The 20,957-nt window shown below is 38.1% G+C and overlaps 2 protein-coding genes across 2 annotated transcripts; one reads left to right on the top strand and one right to left on the bottom strand.

The window, feature by feature from the left end:
* Positions 1-2,997: 2,997 nt before the first annotated feature.
* LOC141284731 (uncharacterized) lies at positions 2,998-13,787 on the bottom strand. Its single transcript, XM_073817742.1, has 6 exons — positions 13,644-13,787; positions 12,016-12,065; positions 7,610-9,530; positions 6,910-6,984; positions 4,861-6,734; positions 2,998-4,575 (listed from the first exon to the last, which is right to left on the bottom strand). The coding sequence occupies exons 3-5, from the start codon at positions 8,940-8,942 to the stop codon at positions 6,487-6,489; spliced, it is 1,656 nt and encodes a 551-aa protein (XP_073673843.1). The 5' UTR covers positions 8,943-9,530; positions 12,016-12,065; positions 13,644-13,787; the 3' UTR covers positions 2,998-4,575; positions 4,861-6,486.
* Positions 13,788-14,957: 1,170 nt separating this feature from the next.
* LOC141285363 (uncharacterized) lies at positions 14,958-18,523 on the top strand. Its single transcript, XM_073818379.1, has 2 exons — positions 14,958-15,790; positions 16,974-18,523. The coding sequence occupies exons 1-2, from the start codon at positions 15,703-15,705 to the stop codon at positions 17,696-17,698; spliced, it is 813 nt and encodes a 270-aa protein (XP_073674480.1). The 5' UTR covers positions 14,958-15,702; the 3' UTR covers positions 17,699-18,523.
* The last annotated feature ends 2,434 nt before the right edge of the window (positions 18,524-20,957 follow it).

Raw genomic sequence — 20,957 nt, 5'->3', positions numbered from 1 at the left:
TATGAAATAAGCCCTTCTAACGGTAATGAAAAAAGAAATGTGGAAAAATGGTAACACTTTAGTGGACCTTATTAGCAAGCCTATTATGTGGGCTGTTTATTAGAACGAAAACACAGTGTTTAATGAGGGAAAAAAAGTGTTTTTTTCCCATTTCCCGAAAAGCAGCAGTTTTGGTCATAGATTTCTGATCGACAGCAGGAAGTAGGGTGGGGTCAAACATTATTTAGCCTTTCTCACAATATGAGATTAATCTGACTCTGAGCACTTAAAGCCCGGTCAGATTACACGATTTTAGCCCGATTTTGCCACGATTTTCTTTTCGTAGGGTGTCGTGGAGAATCGTATACGACAATGGGCGTCGGGACACAAGATTCGAACGTTTCATATCGTGTAGTGTGACATAGTCCAGTACATGTCTGCGATGCTCCACGACGTCTACACAGAAAGACTAGCATGTTTAATATTTTTCTGGCCCTCCACGACGAGTTCCATCACATGGGTGACGTTGACCAATAGGAGCACAGAACCTCTTCCGTACACAGCTTTTAAACATGGCGAAACGAAACAGAGATGACTTTGCTACTAGGTGGACCTATGAATTGGAAGAAAGCTTTGTGGAGCTATGGCAACAGTATGCTTGCCTTTTTGATTTGTTTAACGGTCGTTTTTTTTTGTCTGGCTAAACAACGATATTTTACCTCAAGTTCTCTTTGCAGGATTGACAGCCCATATTGTCCTCTTCGAGCAAGCCAGGAACGTGCCCACCTTCGAGTTTTCTTTCTTTTCTTGCACTTTTCAGAGATCAACACAGCCAGTACAAAAAACGCCGCTTCTGGATCCATTGCCGCTGTTGTTTACGGAAGTAGGGTGCGACTTGTCGTAGACGTCACGTAATGATTGGTCGCAAAGCGACGTGTAGTGTGACATGACACAACAAGATTTTAACCTGTCAAAATCGCATAGTCTGACACAGTGACTGTCGGAACCGACAAAAAAAATCGTGTAGTCTGACCGGGGCTTAAAGCAATCCTTAAACTTAAACTGATATGAGGTTCTCCAAATTAAAAATGCAAGTTTAATTCCTTAGTAGGTACCTCAAATCAAACAAAAAACAAAAAAACAAATAAAAAATCAATATGCTGGGGAACTTTTTTAGGCTGAAAAACCAGTGGTTATCAAACTGCTCAAATATAGATTAAGTTCAAATGTATTGTGTTTTAACATTGATTTGTATTAAATTTAGGGATTCCTCTGCATACCACTGAGTACTGAGTCTGAGTACCACTAGTGGTACTTGTACCACGCTTTGAGGACCACTGGTCTAAACAGTACTTGAAGAAACTTAGAATTCAGTTGTTTTCTGTCTTACTTAGACGCTGTGACAAAGTGCAGCCGAGCCACAGCAAGTGAGGTCGAAACCTGCATGAAAACATGGCTTCGTAATGCCAGAGACAGAGATGGGGGACGGCAAGGACGGGCAAGAACTGCGGTGGAAAAACGCACTGGTGCCCTTGAATGAAATAATTTTTTATTTAGATTTTCTAATCAGTTCTGTAGTTCTTGTTGGTAATTATTGTTTTGAATTGTTTTGTATTGGTGTTTTAAATTAAATTTCTGTATATTATTACTACTATTATTAATTGCTGTAAATAAATTATTTGAAAAACATGACCTTCAATTTATTACTTCTACTTTAAACAAGTGCAATTGCACTGCATATGCTTTAATAGTTATTTGATGGTATTCTGCAGGTTTGGCCCTGAACAGGTTTTTGGGAAAGTTGGGTATTCTGTGATCAACTGGGGCCAATAGGTTTGCATTACTCTGTAGGACCAAACTAACTTTTAACTTTTGTTAACAAATCACACTTGGGGCATACTGTTGGCCTACATACTGTGCCTCACAACATGCCTACTGTGCCCACAGGATGCCAACACTTGCCCTACTGTGCCCACACCCAGCCCACAGCATTCTCACACTATCCCCACAGTTCCCACACTATCCCCACAGTGCCCACACCCAGCCCACAGCATGCCCACACTATCCCCACAGTTCCCACACTATCCCCACAGTGCCCACACCCAGCCCACAGCATGCCAACACTATCCCCACAGTGCCCACACTATCCCCACAGTGCCCACACCCAGCCCACAGCTTGCCCACACTATCCCCACAGTGCCCACACCCAGGCCACAGCATGCCAACACTATCCCCACAGTGCCCACACCCAGGCCACAGCATGCCAACACTATCCCCACAGTGCCCACACCCAGCCCACAGCATGCCCACACTATCCCCACAGTGCCCACACCCAGCCCACAGCATGCCCACACTATCCCCACAGTGCCCACACCCAGCCCACAGCAAGCCAACACTATCCCCACAGTGCCCACACCCAGCCCACAGCTTGCCCACACTATCCCCACAGTGCCCACACCCAGCCCACAGCATGCCAACACTATCCCCACAGTGCCCACACCCAGCCCACAGCATGCCCACACTATCCCCACAGTGCCCACACCCAGCCCACAGCATGCCCACACTATCCCCACAGTGCCCACACCCAGCCCACAGCATGCCAACACTATCCCCACAGTACCCACACCCAGCCCACAGCATGCCCACACTATCCCCACAGTGCCCACACCCAGCCCACAGCATGCCCACTCTTTATGGGCCCACAATCAGCCCCAATGGGGGCCCACTCTGCTTTGTGTGGGCCAGCCCACACTTAACCCACACTTTTGGGCTGTCCCACTCGGGCCCCACATGGGCCCCATAGTGTGGGGCCCACACGTGCCCCGCATTTCACGCCGGTATGGGGGCCTACAGTGGGCTGCCCATATGGGCTAGATTTTTTGCCCGCAGTGGGCCCACGCGGGGCCCAAACGGGCATGTTTGCTGGGAGGGCAGGTGTCTGTGAGAGATCAGTGTTAGCTGACGATATCTAATCGGGCAAAATCATAGCATTTGTCATCTAAAAGTATTGAATTCTACTTACCAGTAACACAAACGAATGATCGTTGATCAAGCGTGTCATACTCATTAATATCCGACGCAAAAGTTACGTGATATAGCGGGTTTTTATTACCGCGCGCGCGCGCGAGAGAGAGAGAGATAAACACCTTTTTGTTTCATTATATGCTTATATGGGAAATACCCCCAAACTTGATGTGCTGTCTCTGACTCTGCACCCAGGCTTTGAGGCTTGCTGTCTGAAATCAAAATAGGTTCTACATACAGCTTAAATGCATCTCCAGGCCAGCAGACATGAGTAAGTTTATGGTAGAGATCATTTATTACTCTGAGCTAAATACTTGTACGTACAAATAAACAGTAAAATTTAATCTCAATTACAGTTTGACTATATTTAGGTGACAAATACATGTACAGTAAAACTTTTTGATGCCATTGGTATAAGACAATTAATATTGACAGCATAAGTCAAGTTGTCTGCTGGTATTCATCAGGAAGCCCTTACCTGCATGTGTTGTGTCAGCTATTAGACAGTTTACAGACGAAGGATTACTTTATAAAGGTTTTGAATGGCCCCATTTTGGTGACAAACAATAAAAAATAATCACAATCACAAATTGTCTTACTGTATACATTTTTTATATGAAGTGTACAACATATATATCAAGCAGAGCTGCATTTGGGGCTAATTCAATTCAGTTTCATTTATACAGCAATAAATCATAAATATTATTTCATAGTACTGTTAATACCCAACTTAAAACACAACATTGCAACTGTTAATATATACATGTAGATGTACAAAACATATACTACTGAGGCCCCGTTTACACGAAGGGAAAACGCAGATATTTCCCTGCGGTTTGGCCTCTCATTTACACGAAAACCCCGTTTTTATCACAGAAAACGATTATTTCTAAAAACTCCGGCCAAAGTGGATAAATTAGAAAACGCCGTTTTCACGTTGTAGTGTGGACAGTAAAAACGGAGGCTTTGGAAAACGATGACGCATATTTATAGTCATGTGACGAATATTGTACCAATAGATATCTATGTTTACAGCAGTAATTGTGCCTGTGCTATTCACACACTGCTGCTAAAGAGATTTACCTTGTACACTCCTCAAATTACAGTCCTAAAATGATGACGGAAAATTTACTCACAGTTGCTGTCCTGCAAAACATGACGACAACTGCTTTTCAAATAAAATATGAATGAGCGCGATATAGACGCGTCAGTGGATGATGAGATATTTCCATAAATTATCCCGCCAGAAGAATTGCGTGAAAACTTATTACATCTGTATAATTTTGGAGGCTTTACGCATGCGCAGTAAGGCGAATTTGATGTTTTTCTACGTTTCAGTGTGGATGAGAAACTTTAGGAAAACGCTTGGAAACGCTAGTGTGGACGGAGAGCGTTTTAAAATGAAAACTCCGTTTTCAAATGTATCCGGATTAATGTAAACGTAGCCTGAAAGAAAAATATTTTCAGTGTGGGTATCACACTAATGTGTTATTTTAGAGGTGGTTAATAACAGCTGGCTCCACTGCTTCAGATCTTCACACAGCCTCATGTCTTGCAATGTCTCCCAAAGCCCTATAAACACAACACATGACAATAAATTACAAATTAGCTGTGCAAACAATGTGACCAAGCTGTAACTAGACTTGATGATTATTATATTAACAAACTGAGGGTAACTGACCAGTAATGCCTTCTCCTACCGTTTTTACACGGTTCTTAAAATGATATTGCTAATGCTTACAAGCTAGCTACGGTGCTTTACAAAAACTTTTACACATCTCGTTGTCTCATTATTTAAATAAATATGTTCACGGATTTGGTATTTAGGAGAAGTTATGAGAAGAAAAACAAACTTACGGTGCAGTTCACGTTTTCGTCGAGCTGCATCTCTGATGGCTTCGGACGAACCACAGTCTGACAGCGGACCCGATGAAGCTGCTGTGTGCACCGAAGGAACTGTACCGGCTCTGAGCCTCACTTGGTTCTTGCTTCAGCATCTCATGTTGAATTGCATCATATCGCCGGGATGATAATCCTCCAGAGTAAAGTGAACGCGTTTTTCGAAGCAGATGCATTAGTATAGGCCAGTCACTTCATCCGCACAAACGCACCCATATACGGAAGATAGCACCGTTCTTTTTATTGTAAGTAAACCCGTGGACACGATGTCCTGACAGGCTGGAGTTTGTGCAGCCTCCATAAACACAATAATTTACCATGACGACGATCAATTGAAATAAAAAATAACTACTGAAAACACACTAACTCACGACTGCTCCTACTGAATAGCAACAGAGCTTGGCGAACGACTCCCTCTCGTGACGTCATATGACGCGGTGTGGAAAAAAAAGTTGTTTTTGAGAGCGGTCAAGGAAACCGTCACTTTGTCTTCTAAATTTGTGCCCTTAGGTCTTGTAAAATATTTTCTAATAGTGCATTAACGGTTCGTATAGTATTTTCATTCACGAATATATGTTTATCTCAAATTTTTTTTAACCTGCAATATGCACTTTAAGACAACGCATTAATTTCTCAAAAAAACAATGAAACTGACTCAAGATACTTATCCACATGATAAAGGAGGTGTTGAATATTCTAAAAATAGCAATAACTCATTTTTGACCAAAATCGAAGTTACGGTCTTTTGCCTTTGCACGGCAGTATAGGCCCCTGTCTAGGTTTGCCCGCTAGGACCCAAGATGTTGTTGCTCTGCGGGCTTCAGTGAGAAACTGAGATACATGTGTTTTCCAACCAGGCCTAATTTTAATTTTTAACTTGTTTGATTCTCCATAATTAGCTAATATATATTATATATATTGATTTATTTAAATAGTTTACAAGTGTTTCAATTAGTGGTGGGCCGTTATCGGCGTTAACGTGCTGCGTTAACGTGAGACTCTTATCGGGCGATAAAAAAAATATCGCCGTTAATCTATTCTCAAAGTTGGGTTGGGAGCTGGGTCTAAACTACGTAAGTTTTGATGACTTTCACCTTGATATTTGAGCGCACATAACGTATACCTAGTCGCATTGCTCTGTAGGAGGCGAGAACGAGTCTTCAACTTCTGTGAAATTACCACATCAAATGAGATGTGCAAACATGGATGCAGTTATGAAGCCGCTTCAGGGCAGGTGCATGCATTGCTAGAACCTTTTTACTGGGACACGTGCCCCAGTGAAAATCTGCTGTGCCCCAGTAAAATCTCAAGTTTGAGTTATAATTTACTTTGATAATCCTGAAAATAAAGACATTAAACTATATGCAACAACTGAATTGAAGCTTCTAAAAGCAACGCAGTTTAATCGAAGACTATGCACGCAGATAGGCTATCCATGCCCGTGCGCGTCTGTGTATTTAACGGCAACGTGCAGCCTTTTGCGCAGAAGTACTTGGTTACACAAGTTTGTATAGGTAATTATGTTGTAAATGCAGCAGAATTCAAATTGGCCATTTTAATCTAGATTAATCTAGATCAAAAAATTTAATCTATGCCCACCCCTAGTTTCAATGCATTTTGTCTCTTTAAAGATGTTCCTCTGTTTCGAACAAAGGCCCTGATGTTCTGAGGCGTTCGACTATGCAAGATACGTCTCTCTGCTTTTTTGCAGGAGTGACATTCCTTCAGTGTGGCGAGATGGCCCTTCAGTATATGGGTTTTGAAGTGCCTGAATACTGCTTGCTCCTCCAGTTTGGTCCAAGGCCTTTTTACAAAGCCTGTCCTGGTACACGCTGAAAAGAACAAAAAAAAAAGCAAGATCAAATGTCGAAAAAAGATATGAGAATATGAAAAATGTCATTACAGACTTCTTATCTGGATTTAGCCAATTATGGGTTTTGAAAAATAAACAAATAAAATAGTTTAGTGTCATTTCAAACGGTTAAAACTTTCACTTTCATTACATACCAGAAGTGTCATCTTGCTCAGGCTCATCTTCACACGAGTCTTCACTGTCACTACTGTTCTTCATTTCTGCAAATTCTACATGAGGGAGACAAATGCCATAAAATATGAAATCAGAGGCTGAATTTTATTTTGAATATGGGTGAACTTACCCCCATTGGTTACTCCTATGGGGCGATTTTTATTTTTTTTAGGGTATGTCTAAAAACTCCCAACTCATTTTCTTCTCCAACATCGTTGTTTTCCCCCATTTTTTTGAAAAGGGTGTTTGATCTTCTTTGCATGTTCACTTTGTAAACAATGGGTCTGTACTTTTGTAGCGGTGTAGGGTGATTTTGAAGTTGGAGGAGAAAATAAGATGGGAATCATGAGTGCACGGCAGAGATAGACAAGACGAACATTTGATGTTAAAAAGTACATAAATGTTAATTTTTTTTTAGGAAATGACAGATCCTTCTTTCTCAGCTGGGATTGTTTAGTCATTTGAAGCTGCATTTGAAATGCATTTTGGACACACAGACGCCATTGAAGACCACTATATGGAGATAATTTCTGAAATGTTTTCCTCATAAAACATAATTCCTTTACTAAAGAACTAAAGAAAGACATCAACATCTTGGATGACAACAGGGTGAGTACTTTACCTGTAAATATTTGTTCTGGAAGTGAACTACTTCTTTAAATATTATAAAAATGTAAATACCTTGGATTTCATCGAGAGATCGTCCTTGAAGTTCTGTAATGTTGCCTCTTTCTAATGCTAGAAGCATTGTGGAAATTTTTGCGGTTGGAAGGGTTGCAGCTGGCAGTCTATAAAACTTTCGATGAACTCTTATATCATGCCCCAAAAAATCAGCAAGCTGGTCCATTTCATTATTTTTCAGATTTAGTATCTGTGATGTTGTCGCCACTTGTTTTCGTAGTTGAGTTGACCTCAGGTACTCGGGATGCCTGGCTCCAGATTCCTGTGCAAACTTTCGAATACAGTCATGACCTCTGAAAAATGACAGACTTTTTGGTACTGCAAACAAGAATCCATTGTCATCAAAGATCTTGCAATCTTTTCTCTTTTCTACAAGCAGCTGGAGTGCTTTTACAAGATCTGATGTCAACAAAACAGCAACTTTTCTGTCTTTTTTCCCCTTGAATTCAACCCTACTTAAGTAGGAACATAGTCGTTTTTCAAAGTTTGACAGTCCGAATTCAGGAAGAACCGGTGAGGCATCCCTTTCAAGAAAATGTTTCAACTGCATTTTGGAAACTTCTCCAGGCTGTCGTCGATTGAAAAGAATGACTCTAGTGAGAGTGACTCTGGCAAGGTCAGAATAGTTCTGAATTGTGGAAGATTTTTCTAGGTTTTTGTAGGCTGAATCCGAAGCACTTTCAAGATGTTTTATCAACTTTTGCATGTCTTTGGTCAGCGGCAGATTCACTTTTTTCTTGTATTTCTTTTCTTTTGCAGACATCCTTGCAGTGCAAGACACACACTCTGTCCACTTTGCCCTGTACAGTGTTTGGAATTGTTCTGTACAGTCGCTGAGCTCCTTATTTCCAGCAATGATTGCATTACCCCGGATGATGGAGCTGACTTGCAGTAAGTGCCGTCCGATCTTTAATGCTAAACTTGGTGCTCTAAATGTCTTTTCATCCTTGCTAAATCCTGCTAGCTCTTTTGCAGCTTGAACAGCAGCCATAAAATTCTCTGGCTTTATGGCATCCTCCAAGGTGGTAATGGAAGTGTTCTTTCGAATGCTTATCAAAAATCTGCCAAGGTCACAAATTTTTTGGCGTATATATCCATGCCTTGATAAGTCACGTCCATGTTTATTGTAGAGAGATTGGGCAAACTGTAAAAGACATGGGTCATGTTGAACCACACTTACAATTTCATCATCTCTCATACTTCTGATGAGTTTTAAGACGCCATCCGATACGGTACCTGAAAATGCAGCCTTGGCCACTGCAGCAAGACCCAGTACTCTCATTGTGTATTGATCATTTTCGTGACCTTCTCTTTTGGCTGAGCATCTTTTCATGTGCCTCCAGAGTTACTCACGAACAAACATCCCATGGCAATAAAGACAGTACTCATACTTGTTGGAGTCCTGTTTTACAGAACAACGTTTTACTTTCAGGACACCCGTTCCTTTCTTCAGGACATCGTTGTTGTTCATGAAGTTGCCTTTGTTTCGCAATGCCTGAAGCAATTCCTTTCTTTTTCTGGAGTGAGCTGGGAAACTGAGTGCTTGTGCAATTTCGGCGTCTTCATTTTCATGCACTTTAAAATGTCGAGCTATTTTGTTTTGTGCTTTTCCACAAACAAAACAAAAATTTTGACCACCTTTGGATACAGTGGTTATGTCATGAGAAAACGAGACTGAATCACTTGGTGTATCCCTTGCTTCAGTAACACTATTGAGGCTTGAGTCGTTCGAAGAGGACAGATTTTGAATAAATGAATCTTCTGGTGTACCATTTAGGCTGGATGAATCCAGAGAGCTCTCTGTAATGTTGCTGACAGGGATTTCTAAATCAATTTCTATGCCTGAGTTCAAGTCAGATCCTGATTCAGGCAAAAACTCTTCACCTGACATCAATTCTTCTTTACTGCTTTCAGGTAAATCCTGTAAAAAAAATAAATTGCAGGCAGCATTATTAGTTTAATCTTTTACTCTCTTTTACTTTCTCCTAAACAGCAGTGAATGTATTTAGCTAAGAGTTTTCTCTTAAAACCCATTCACAAAGCTGTTGAGACAAACATTTACTAAGGAATAGAGAGAAGTCTTAGGCACTGTTTACATGAAGGGAAGATGCAGATATTTCCCTGCGGTTTGGCCTCTCATTTACACAAAAACCCCGTTTTTATCACAGAAAACGATTATTTCTAAAAACTCCGGCCAAAGTGGAGATTCCTGAAAACGCCGGTTATGTGTTGCCGTGTAAACTGGGAGAAACTGGGTTTTAGGTTCTCAAACATCACATTATGCGCCAGAAAATGCTTAACGTCATGTGAGCGCCCTATTTACAGTTTTTTGGTCAGACTACTGTTATGCGGTCGCCAGTCAGTGTAGAGAAAAAAAGTTGCCCTCACCCAGTACTATTTGTCTGATGAGGGTAGACTTTGTGAAACGGCGTATTTATGCGGGTTGATATAAATGAAAAGTTTTTTGAAAACAATGTTGTGTGCACAATGTTATTATTGAAAACGGAATGGAGGAAATATTCGTTTCTCTAAATACCCGGCTATGTGTAAATGTGGTCTTAAGCTAAGAGTAAGGGGCGGGGTTGACCTCATTACTATGAATGATGTCAGCATGCTTATTAACTATGCGCACAGTGATTGGCTGATAGGGGAGGGGTTTCTGTCAGAGATACATTCATAGAAACATTGTATTGTCATATTCAAATAAAAGTAAAAAAAAGGTAGCCATATTCAAATAAAGATTTTAAAATGCAGGTTAAGTTTCACTAATTAAACAAGTATATGTTCAGATAATTGTCAGCGTCTTACAATTAGAGGACATACATATAAACAACCTTTTAATAAACAGAGTAGAAAAATCATGGCTGATAATAATACATGCAAACGTAAAAGAAAACCAAACTGGATGCAAGAACAGCTTCTTGTCCAACTTGTTAATGAAAACAAGGATATAATCAAAGGAAAATTTGTAGTTGAGATAACCTCCTAAACAAAAAAAAAAAAAAAAAAAAAAAAAAGATGCGTGGGAAAACAAATGTGTGCAAATAAATGCAGCATGTTCCTAAACTGTTTATGTTTTTAGGCAGACTGTGGGCAACAGCCTTTCCAGACCTGCTGGAAAAAAACAACAACAACAACAACAAAAAAAAAAAACAATAGAAACCATCACAGAATTTAAAGTGTTTTTACTGGGTGTAATAGGATTTGTACTGGTTTTAATTAGGGTTGGGTACCGAAACCCATGTGACCGGTATGTACCGGACCGAAACAGAACGCGAATTTCGGTGCCACTTAAGTGCCTGAACTGCCGATTGAAATATTTGTTTTCTGGTGCTATGACACGGATGTAGAAGCATTGATTCATGATCGCTAGTTAAATTTAAATACTGCATTCATGGGGTATGATCTGAAAAATTATTTCCTGAATGAGAAAACTCACATGAACGTCGGAAAGCTTTGATGATACAAATCCAAGACATCTTTGTAGTTACTATCCAGTTTCACATTTCGAACTAAAAGCACAAATCACCAGGAAATGAAACCATCCAAGAAGCGCGTGAATGTAGCAACTATAGTTACACTTGCTCTGACTGCAGCAGGTGGTTTTGCCGTTAGCTTAGCTAGCTACATTAAACACGCTTAACTTAAAATGCCAAAAACTAAACATTCGAAAGTGTGGCTATATTTCACGAGAAATGATTCAGAGACTGCGACGAGCAGCAAATGTTTTACAGCAGTTGCGTGTGAAGGGGAAAACATGTCAAACCTAATGAAACATTTGATAGTATGTGGTGGAATAAACTTGAAAGCAGAGGGATGCACCGTGTTTGACAGTTTGTATCAGCTGGAGATGTGTCATATTTTGCCAGAGACGGCAAATATGTGATGCGATGTAGGAAAACCCAACACATGGTGAAATTTTACCTTTTTTAGGTTTTGACACCATATGAATGCTGAGTTCAGGCCCCTTTCAAAAACTTTTATTTTTTACATAACCTACATTATGGCTATCTTAGGTTGGCTGATAGCGATGATTTTCAGGATTGGGACACAAATCATGCAAATGAAGTGTTCAGGTGTAGCAACCTGCCCCAATTCACCAATCCTAATCCAATCATCATAACTGCTCAAAGACTGGGCAGAGGCACCAAGAGCCATTACAAACAAAAGGTGAACATCTCAGTCATCTGGCTCATTTGACTTACAAAGAGAACAGGAACATCTTGCTACAAACTCTGTTTAAGAGAATCATTTATCTTACGTCATCATATTTGCCTTAAATGTCAAATACAATGTACTTTACCTTAGTATTTCATGTGATGCTATGTCAGAACATAAAATCAGCATATTTTAAACAGATTCTTAAATCCCACAGTTGGAAAAATAATGTGTTAAATGTTACTTACATACACACTCTTTTTGTGGAAACAGCATGAATTCCACACATCAGAGCACACTGTCCAAAAAAAAATTGCATTCATATTAATAAACAAAGGATTACTTATTAGAATTTATTTTACTTTTTTATTGTTATCAAATATGAAGCATAGTCAAGCATAGCCATCTCATAGTCATACCTCAAACATTTAAGGTCTCTCACACTTGAAAAAATTAACACTGGGTAATTTTGAACCATGGAATCATGGAAAATCTTATTTTACATTTTACATCATTCATAATTTACCTCAAGAGTGAACAATGAACCCTGGTCATTCATAATCTGGTGTGTCACACTGTACAGTCTTAATCCCTGGGTAACTATTATTTGCATACTTGCAGTGTAAACAGTAATGAATAGATAAACACAAAACTATATTTATTTTTTGACCATTGAAAATAGGTAGGATACTAAATTTGGAGCTGCACTTAGATCTCAATATCTCTGAGATTAAACAATATCAAGTTTCCAGAAGCTAAGTTTCTTAAGAACCAGAATCTACAATTATATTAATACTTCTTGAGTTGCAAACGCACAAATTTATGAGACTCAAGCAGGTATGTTCAACAACATACAATTCTAATTTCAACATTATTTCTTATACAGACATTGTTCTTTAAATAAAATAAGCATCAGCTGTATACAAAGTGACCAACATTTGGTTTTCAACCACTGAAAATGGGTAACATTGGACACGGAGCCTCATTGAGATCCCCATATCTCGGGGACTGAATGATGTCGGGCCTTGAAAATTAAGATTCCAAAAGAAAAGTTTATTATCAACTAGAATCTAAAACCATACTGCAATATCTTTAATACTTCTTGAGTTATAGGCACCAAACTTTGAAAAAAGAATATTTATGGCACTCAGACTGGTATATTCAATGCATTTGTCTTGACAGAAAGAAATGAGATACAATCCTAGTTTTACCATTATTTGTTTTTCAGACATTCCTCTTTAAAAGAAAATAATTGGTTTTTGACCACTGAAAATGTGTAAATTCTAACAATTTACTCTTGGTGCCACATTGAAATTACAATATCTCTGGAACCGAATCTCATAGGGCTTTAAAAACGAAGTTGCCACAAGGAAAGTTGGTTAAGACTCCATATCTAAAATGGCATTTAGATATCTTTAATATTTCTTGAATCACAGGCATGGAGAAAAACTCAAACATTTGAGCTAGGGACGTTTTAGAAATTTGGTTGCTTTGACACGGAAGATTAATCTATTATTAAATTACACAGTGAACACCAAGCAGTGTTCATTTACACTTAATTCTTACATTTCTGTGGCTGAAAATTAAGGTTAGGCTTTACTTTATTTGTGGCTTTGTTGTAGTTTGTTTATTTGCTCTTATTATATTACTGAGAGTTCACTTCTCTTTAATGACATTTTTATTTATGCTGCTAGTGGTATCGAAGATGTACTTTGATTTATGAAAATATTATTAAAATACTTTGTTTTTGCATGTCAAATAAAACCATGAGCTGTGGACACTGATGACTTGCATGATAAAATAAAACCCACATTCTTCAAAAATACAGACTGGATATAGACATTTTAATAACAATCAAATGAGAATGAAAACCAACCTGTTTGTTCCTCTGCATCTTCTTGTTTCAGACTGAACACTTCTGCAATCCTTATATCGTCAATCCTTGTGTCCTCACTCTCCTATTTAATGAACGCCATCTCTATAATAGTGTCACATGGATCTGAGTGGCTTTACCAGGAGATTTTTCTGTTTAGTGTAATGATTAAAATGACAAAAAATGAACCGAAAGAAAAGGGTGGATCACAATCAGTTCCCTAGTTCAGTAGTCAGCACACTGCTAATGGAGTCAGTCTAATGGCCTTAAATGAACTAATGCATTAGTTAATATTATATATCCATTATATATTTCACACAAAAAAAAACAGGTTGGTGGGTTTTTGAATTGTTTGCTAGGGCTGTTTGAAAATGTGCAAAATAGGGAACTGAGAAACGTCTTTTGGATATTAATGGATCTAGAAGTGTCATAATAACAAAAGCAAATCCATAAAAAAACTAATCAGAACAAAACTAATAAAAAATAGATATTTTCACATCTCATGCCAGAATATACAAGTACACAGACATTAAAAATACAATTCTGTATTAGAGAAAGAGCAACTGTAATCTATTTTTAGATGAAAACACTGTAATGTTTCTTTTCACTATTTGCCAGTGACTGAATGCTTATGTAATTTAACTTTAAAAACAAAGTGCACATTAACGTTTAATAAAGCATTAGAATCTAACATTAAACAATAATTACGTTATTGTACATCGTTAGCATTGACTACAAAACTTTTAAAGCTCAAACACAAACCTTTCTTCAACAGAATCACAACAAATGCAGGAGCAGCGCAGCCTTATGACGTCACAGCAAGACGCCAAAATAAAAGTCCTGTTCAACACAAAAGTCAGAAGTGCTGGAAAATTTGCAACAAAAGTAAACCACTCAAACAAAAAAGAGCATGTATTCGGAGTTTAATTTCTTTTTAAAAACACGTTTAAAGGTATGTTGTCTAGTTGTGCACTGAAAATAACTGCTAATGAAAGATTGTGCAACTAGTATTTAAGATTCTGTCTAAAAGGCAGTAAATAAAACTTAATGTTTGTGTGGGCCACAGAATATTCAAAAATAAACAAACACAACAATAAATAGGTTATCAGTTATTATTATTTGTACAACAATTTGACTTTAAAAATAAATCACACACACATAATATATATATATATATATATATATATATATATATATTCCTTTATAGTTTACTTTTGTTGTAACTAAATGTTCCAGCACTTTTAACATCTGTGTTTTGAAAAGGGCTTTTATTTTGGCGTGGTGATGTGACGTCATAAGGCTGTGCTCGTGCATCTGTTGTGATTCTGCTGAAGAAAGGTTTAACCATCCACATTTTTTAAGTCAACGCTAACTTTGTAAAATGGTTTAATTGTTGTTCAAGGTTATACTAAAATGTTCTAATCTGACGTTAATGCACGTTATTTGTGAGACCAAAGCACATCAGCAAATGAATGAAAGATAAGCTGCATCTCATTTCACTAAATCTGTGAAAGAAACATGAGAGCGTTTTTATCTGAATAGATTACAGTTGCACGTTTTGTGAAAAAGATACATTTATATTTTTCTTCTGGCATGAGATGTGAACATTTCCAAATTATTTTTTAATAGTTTTGATCTCTGTGGATTTGTTTTTGTTGTTAGAAAAGGGAGCTTTTTTGAAATTGATTTCACGGATTAAAATAAGCACATTCTGCTCAAAACTGTATATGCAACAAGAACAACAAACAATTCTTACAAACCAACTGCAAAAAATGTTAATTAAGTTTATCTAATGACTAAATTACAGATTATTTTGTACCTTTGTCTGTATGTGTTTAATTAGTAGTTCAGTATTTCAGGCCATTAACTATGACTGTGACTGACTCCATTAGCAGTGTGCTGACTACTGAACTAGAGAACTGATTGAGAAGCACACAGAGATTTAGTCTGAACTCGATCTATTTTTCTTTTCTTTTTCATTTTAATCATTACAGTATCGAACTACACAGAAAAAAAAAGCTCCTGGTGAAGCAACTCAGATGCACGTGACACTATTATAGAGATGGCGTTGGTTAAAGAGGAGAGTGAAGACGTGAAGATTGAAGACATAAGGATTGCAGAAGTGTTCAGTCTGAAACAAGAAGATGCAGGTTGGTTTTCATTCTCATTTGATTGTTATTAAAATGTCAGTTTCTATATTCAGTGTATATTTTTGAAGAATGTCACGTGAGTTTCCTAATTTAAGTGGTTTTATTGGACATGGAGCCTCATGTGTACAGACATGTTGAGATCACATGACCAGACAAATACTAATGCCGTCTTCAAGTACAGCTGAGAAAACACTTCTTCTGTTCGTTATTGTCATACATTCAGTAAGGAATAACGCACAGCTAGCTGTGCTTTAAACTGTTTTAATGGAGGCGACCCAACGCAAAGTCCATTAGAATTATTTAATGCAAAGTTAGCTGTCCATCATCCCGCTTAATACCATGGTCATTTGCCAGTTAAAGCTGTTATTGTTGTTTGCAGCACAGCTGTGCTATATTGGGACACCATGAATATAAACTAAAATGTGCTTTTAACATACTTTCTCTATATTTAAAAAAAAAAAAAGTATTTAGTTAACGCTTATAGTACACTTGAGCCCATCTTTCATTCATTAGGACACTTAAGCCCTTTTTAATTAAAAGCACATTTTAGTTCATATTCACGGTGTCCCATAAAAACCACAGTTTATGAGTGTGATTCTAAGTTTATCTTAAGAAGTACTCTCCTTGTGCAAGAGAGAATAACCCTTGAGTAAGGGTTACAAGTAGAAGTCGACCGATGTTTTGGTTTTGCTGATTAATCAGCACCAATAGTCCACTGACAAAACTATTGTTTATCGGCAAAAATCCATACCGATAGTTTTTTTTTCTGTTCCAGCAGTGGTTTAGAGCAGTGGTTCTCAACTCCAGTCCTCGGGGCCCACTCCTCTGCACATTTTGTATGTCTCCCTCATTTAACACACCTGATTCAGGTCATCAGTTCATTAGGAGAAAGATCCATGAACTAAACTGAAAGATTCAGAAACATACCAAATGTGCAGAGCAGTGGGCCTCGAGGACTGGAGTTGAGAATCACTGGTTTAGAGACATGACACTGCATGCTGCACAGAGCGGGACGCTTCAAAGGCAGATTTAAAATATCGACAACGAAACTGTGTGCACAGTATGCTGTCGTGCATGTTTTCACGTCATTACTAAGCAATACATTTGTTGACTGCCTTATCTTGCTTTTGATGTCAGTTTCTTTGTGCCATTAAACTGCTTTTGCGTTTGTTTGTTTTTCTAGACCAGATTGAGGAGAGTCAAGAGCTGAAGGATATGGAAGAGAAAGAGCAGAATGAGAAAGATCATTTAAAAATTAGAGAAAAGAAGATAAAATCTAACAGGATTTTTACCTGCCATCACTGTGGAAAGAGTTTTAGTCGAAAACGATATCTTAAGGTCCACATAAGTGTTCACACTGGAGAGAAGCCCTACACCTGCCAACAGTGTGGAAAGAGTTTCGCTCAAAAAGGAACCCTTGTAGTCCATTCGAGAACTCACACTGGAGAAAAGCCTTATACTTGCTCTCAATGTGGACAGAGTTTTACACATACAAGCAACCTTAACTGCCACATGAGAACTCACACTGGAGAGAGACGATTTTTCTGTAAACAGTGTGGAAAAAGTTTCACTCAAAAAGGAAACCTTGATGTCCACATAAGGAGTCACACAGGAGAAAAGCCTTACACTTGCTCTCAATGTGGACAGAGTTTTACACAGAAAAACAACCTCAATTGCCACATGAGCATTCACAGTGGGGAGAATTTGTTCACCTGCCAACAGTGTGGAAAGAATTTCATTCAAAAACGAAACCTTAAAGTCCACATGAGGATTCACACCGGAGAAACACATTTTATCTGTAATCAGTGTGGAAAAGGTTTTACTCAAAAAGGAAACCTTGAAGTCCACAATTCACACTGGAGAAAAGCCTTTTATTTGCTCACAGTGTGGACAAAGTTTTGCACATAAAAGCAACCTTAAACGCCATATGAGAACTCACAGTGGAGACAGCTAGTTCAGCTGCCAACAGTGTGGAAACAATTTTATTCACAAGCAAAACCTTAACGTCCACATGAGGATTCACACTTGAAAAAGACATTTTGTTTTATTTTTTTATTGATTCATATATGCACATCTAAGTTAACGTTGACACCACTGCTGAATGTGAGCCAAATCTGATTGTCCACCTTCATGACCCTTTCTTTTATTTGCATCATTCGTCTTTTTTATACATTATCTTGAGGCTTCATCTGACCATCTCCTTTGCCTAGAAGCATTTATATTTACAATTAGTCATTTAGCGGACACTTTTATCCAAAGCAACTTAAAGAAAAATGACAACAGAATCAATCAAACCAACAAAAAAGCCATAGCTTGTAAGTGCTATTATTATTTTTTACAATAATAAATAATAATAGTTATATAAATACAAAGAAAAGTAGATAGAATAGGCAACAAATATAGAACACATTTGTGGTAGACTAATCCGTGTATCATTCGTCTATTCGTTTTTTTTTGTTTTGTTTTTTTTTATATTGAAAGAAGAAACATGAGAAAATAGCTCAGAGAAGGCACAACAACTTGCTCTGGAAGTTTAGTTGGTTTTATTTGACATCAATTGATACCCAATATTAATGAAATAAACTCAGCAAAAACAAAGTTATGACTTCTGTGTATTAACACTATGGTCTGCACTTGACAGTGCACTTTGTCTACTGTTCTGGGCTGTGATTGTGTGGTTGTTTGATAAGAATAAGATTAAATATATTGGCAATAAACACATTAATTAATCAATACTGATCCTTGGTGTTTTTACTTAAAGTAGTCAAGACGATTTCATTTATATAATGCACATTTACATTTTTGTATTGTTCTTAAGTTAAAAAAATTAGATGAGAATACTAATATTTAAAACCTCTTTTAAGATTTTAAGCACCTCGGCCAGGATGAGTACCCACATAGGTTGCAACGGTATTACAATAACATTTGTATTTTGATACTTCCTATAATAGGTCACAGATCAAAGATTTAAAAGTACACATTGACACCAAACTTCATAAAGTATCTTCATTTCATTTTGTGAAGTTTTACAATCACTAGGTGCGGCAAACCATAAAGCTTTAGTTTGTACAGACTGTGTGATGTGATTGTAAAGAATAAGTTTCTGTGATGTTAGAGTGAATCAGACAGTGATAAAGTGATCAGAACTGCACCAAACTAAACAACCATAAAACCAGAGATCCTTTCATGTAGCTCCACCACACTTCACTTTTTTTAAAATAAGCAAATAAAGTGATAGACATAAAGAGAGAAAAAATATATGTACAAAGGAAATGCAGTTAAAGTAATTGTGTACAGTAAAAAAGAAGAAAAAAAGGCACAGCATAATAGAGGAGGCTCCTCCACACTTCTTAAAGGTGCCATAGAATGCATTGAGAGAATATTTTAAATTGTTCTCTGATATCTACATAGAAGGTATATGTCATAGGAAAGGGCAAAAAATATCCAGAAATGGTTTTACAGGTCCATTTACAACCCTAGAATTTGTCCCTAGAATGAAATGCTCTGTTATTGCCTTATTTGGAAGTTTCATGAATATTAATGAGCCCTGCTCTGATTGGCTGTTTCACAGAACTGCTCGTCTCAATAGCTCACACATGGATACAAATATATATATTAGGGACGGGACTCGATTAAAAATTTTAATCTAATTAATTAGAGGCTTTGTAATTAATTAATCGAAATTAATCGCATTTTAATCGCATGTAAATATTTGACCTGAGAACAATGAGAATTAAGATTTTTACATGGATTTTTAGTATACCATTGAATAATGACTGAATACATAAGCTTAAGCAACAAAATATTGTTTATTTTTGTTCAACCAAGTCCAACAGACCAGTACAATATTGCCATTAAAAGTGTAGCAAGAAGCACGTTCTTTAACGAGTCTTTCCTTCCGAGAACTCTGCTCTTGTGTTTGCTTAATTATGCATTTAAACTTTAATGACCAAACCTATCATTATAAATGTTGCTGCACATGGAATATAACGCGGATAACATTTAAAAAATAGTTTTTATCAGGTTACACACTGATTATTTATCACTCAAACCCCTTTCTCTACCTGTCCGTTGGTCGCGTATATCCTCCATGTTTGTAGTTTTTTAACACTTTTTATGCGTGTTTGTAGTTCTAATCGAATCCTCGTTCACGGCGCAGTGTGTTGCGGGCAATATAAGCAGTTAAGAGTGTGCATTGATCGTTAAGTAGTAGACCATCCGGGAATCTTTGGAATACTTTTTAAACATACTACGATTTGGGACATACAATACTATTTAGGACGGACGTCTTTGGCTTGTCTGAACGCTAGTTTGTGCTCCAGTATAATCGGTCCGCCAAATCTCATCTAGTGAGAAACGTTCCGCGGTGCAAAACGTATTGCGATTAAAATGCGTAAAAAAATTAACGCGTTATTTTTGTGTAATTAATTAATCTAAATTAACGCGTTAAAGTCCCGGCCCTAATATATATAAAATTAGGAGCTCTCGCTGCTTTCAATATGCGGTTTGTTGAATCTGCCGTTTTGAGTCGCGTACATTTTAGTACTGATTACTGTGATGCATGTGCTCTGTGTAACGTTATCATGCAGAGGGAGTGCTTCTGACCACAGAAGTTCAGCTGCTTGTCTGTGATTCTCAAGATCTGTAAATCATTCGCCATCATCAGAGCAGTTATTTCTCCATCATTCCCCATCATCAGCGCAATCATTTCTCTGTTTATGTGGTAAGTGAAATCCTATGTATTGCCATGTAACAGGCTAGCGCTAGCATTAAGCTAGCCGTGTCCCTTTAGTGGCTTGCCTTGTTTTACAGATGTGCTGACGTTACCAATGATTTAGCAATGCAAATGTTGGATGTCACGGTACACACATCCGCTGTGTTCTCATGTCTCGTGATCTGTGTGTTTGTGAGTGTTGTACGTCATGCTCGTCAGCGCAGCTGCCAATCAGTCCCACACCAGGTGCTGCTCATGATCTCAGCCTACATATACTCTCCGCATTCTCTCTTCCTTTGTCAGATGATTCACCCCGGACCTTGGCTGTGTGTTGTTTGGTGAAGCCTTGGCGGTGCAGGCAGAGCGTGAAGCCTTGGCGGTGCAGGAAGCCTTGGCGGAACAGGCAGAGCAGGAAGCCTTGGCAGAGCAGGAAGCCTTGGCGGAGCAGGCAGA

The sequence above is a fragment of the Garra rufa genome, chromosome 14 (assembly GCF_049309525.1).
Source record: "Garra rufa chromosome 14, GarRuf1.0, whole genome shotgun sequence".
In the NCBI taxonomy this organism is placed as follows: Eukaryota; Metazoa; Chordata; class Actinopteri; order Cypriniformes; family Cyprinidae; genus Garra; species Garra rufa.
This window is presented reverse-complemented; position numbering and strand designations above follow the sequence as displayed.

Coding starts and splice junctions, on each gene's coding strand:
- LOC141284731 (XM_073817742.1), bottom strand. CDS start 8,942: ATGAAAAGATGCTCAGCCAAAAGAGAAGGTCACGAAAATGATCAATAC. Junction 6,985..7,609: donor ATCTCTCGATGAAATCCAAG/GTATTTACATTT, acceptor TCCCTCATGTAG/AATTTGCAGAAATGAAGAAC. Junction 6,735..6,909: donor TGAGCAAGATGACACTTCTG/GTATGTAATGAA, acceptor TGTTCTTTTCAG/CGTGTACCAGGACAGGCTTT.
- LOC141285363 (XM_073818379.1), top strand. CDS start 15,703: ATGGCGTTGGTTAAAGAGGAGAGTGAAGACGTGAAGATTGAAGACATA. Junction 15,791..16,973: donor TCTGAAACAAGAAGATGCAG/GTTGGTTTTCAT, acceptor TTGTTTTTCTAG/ACCAGATTGAGGAGAGTCAA.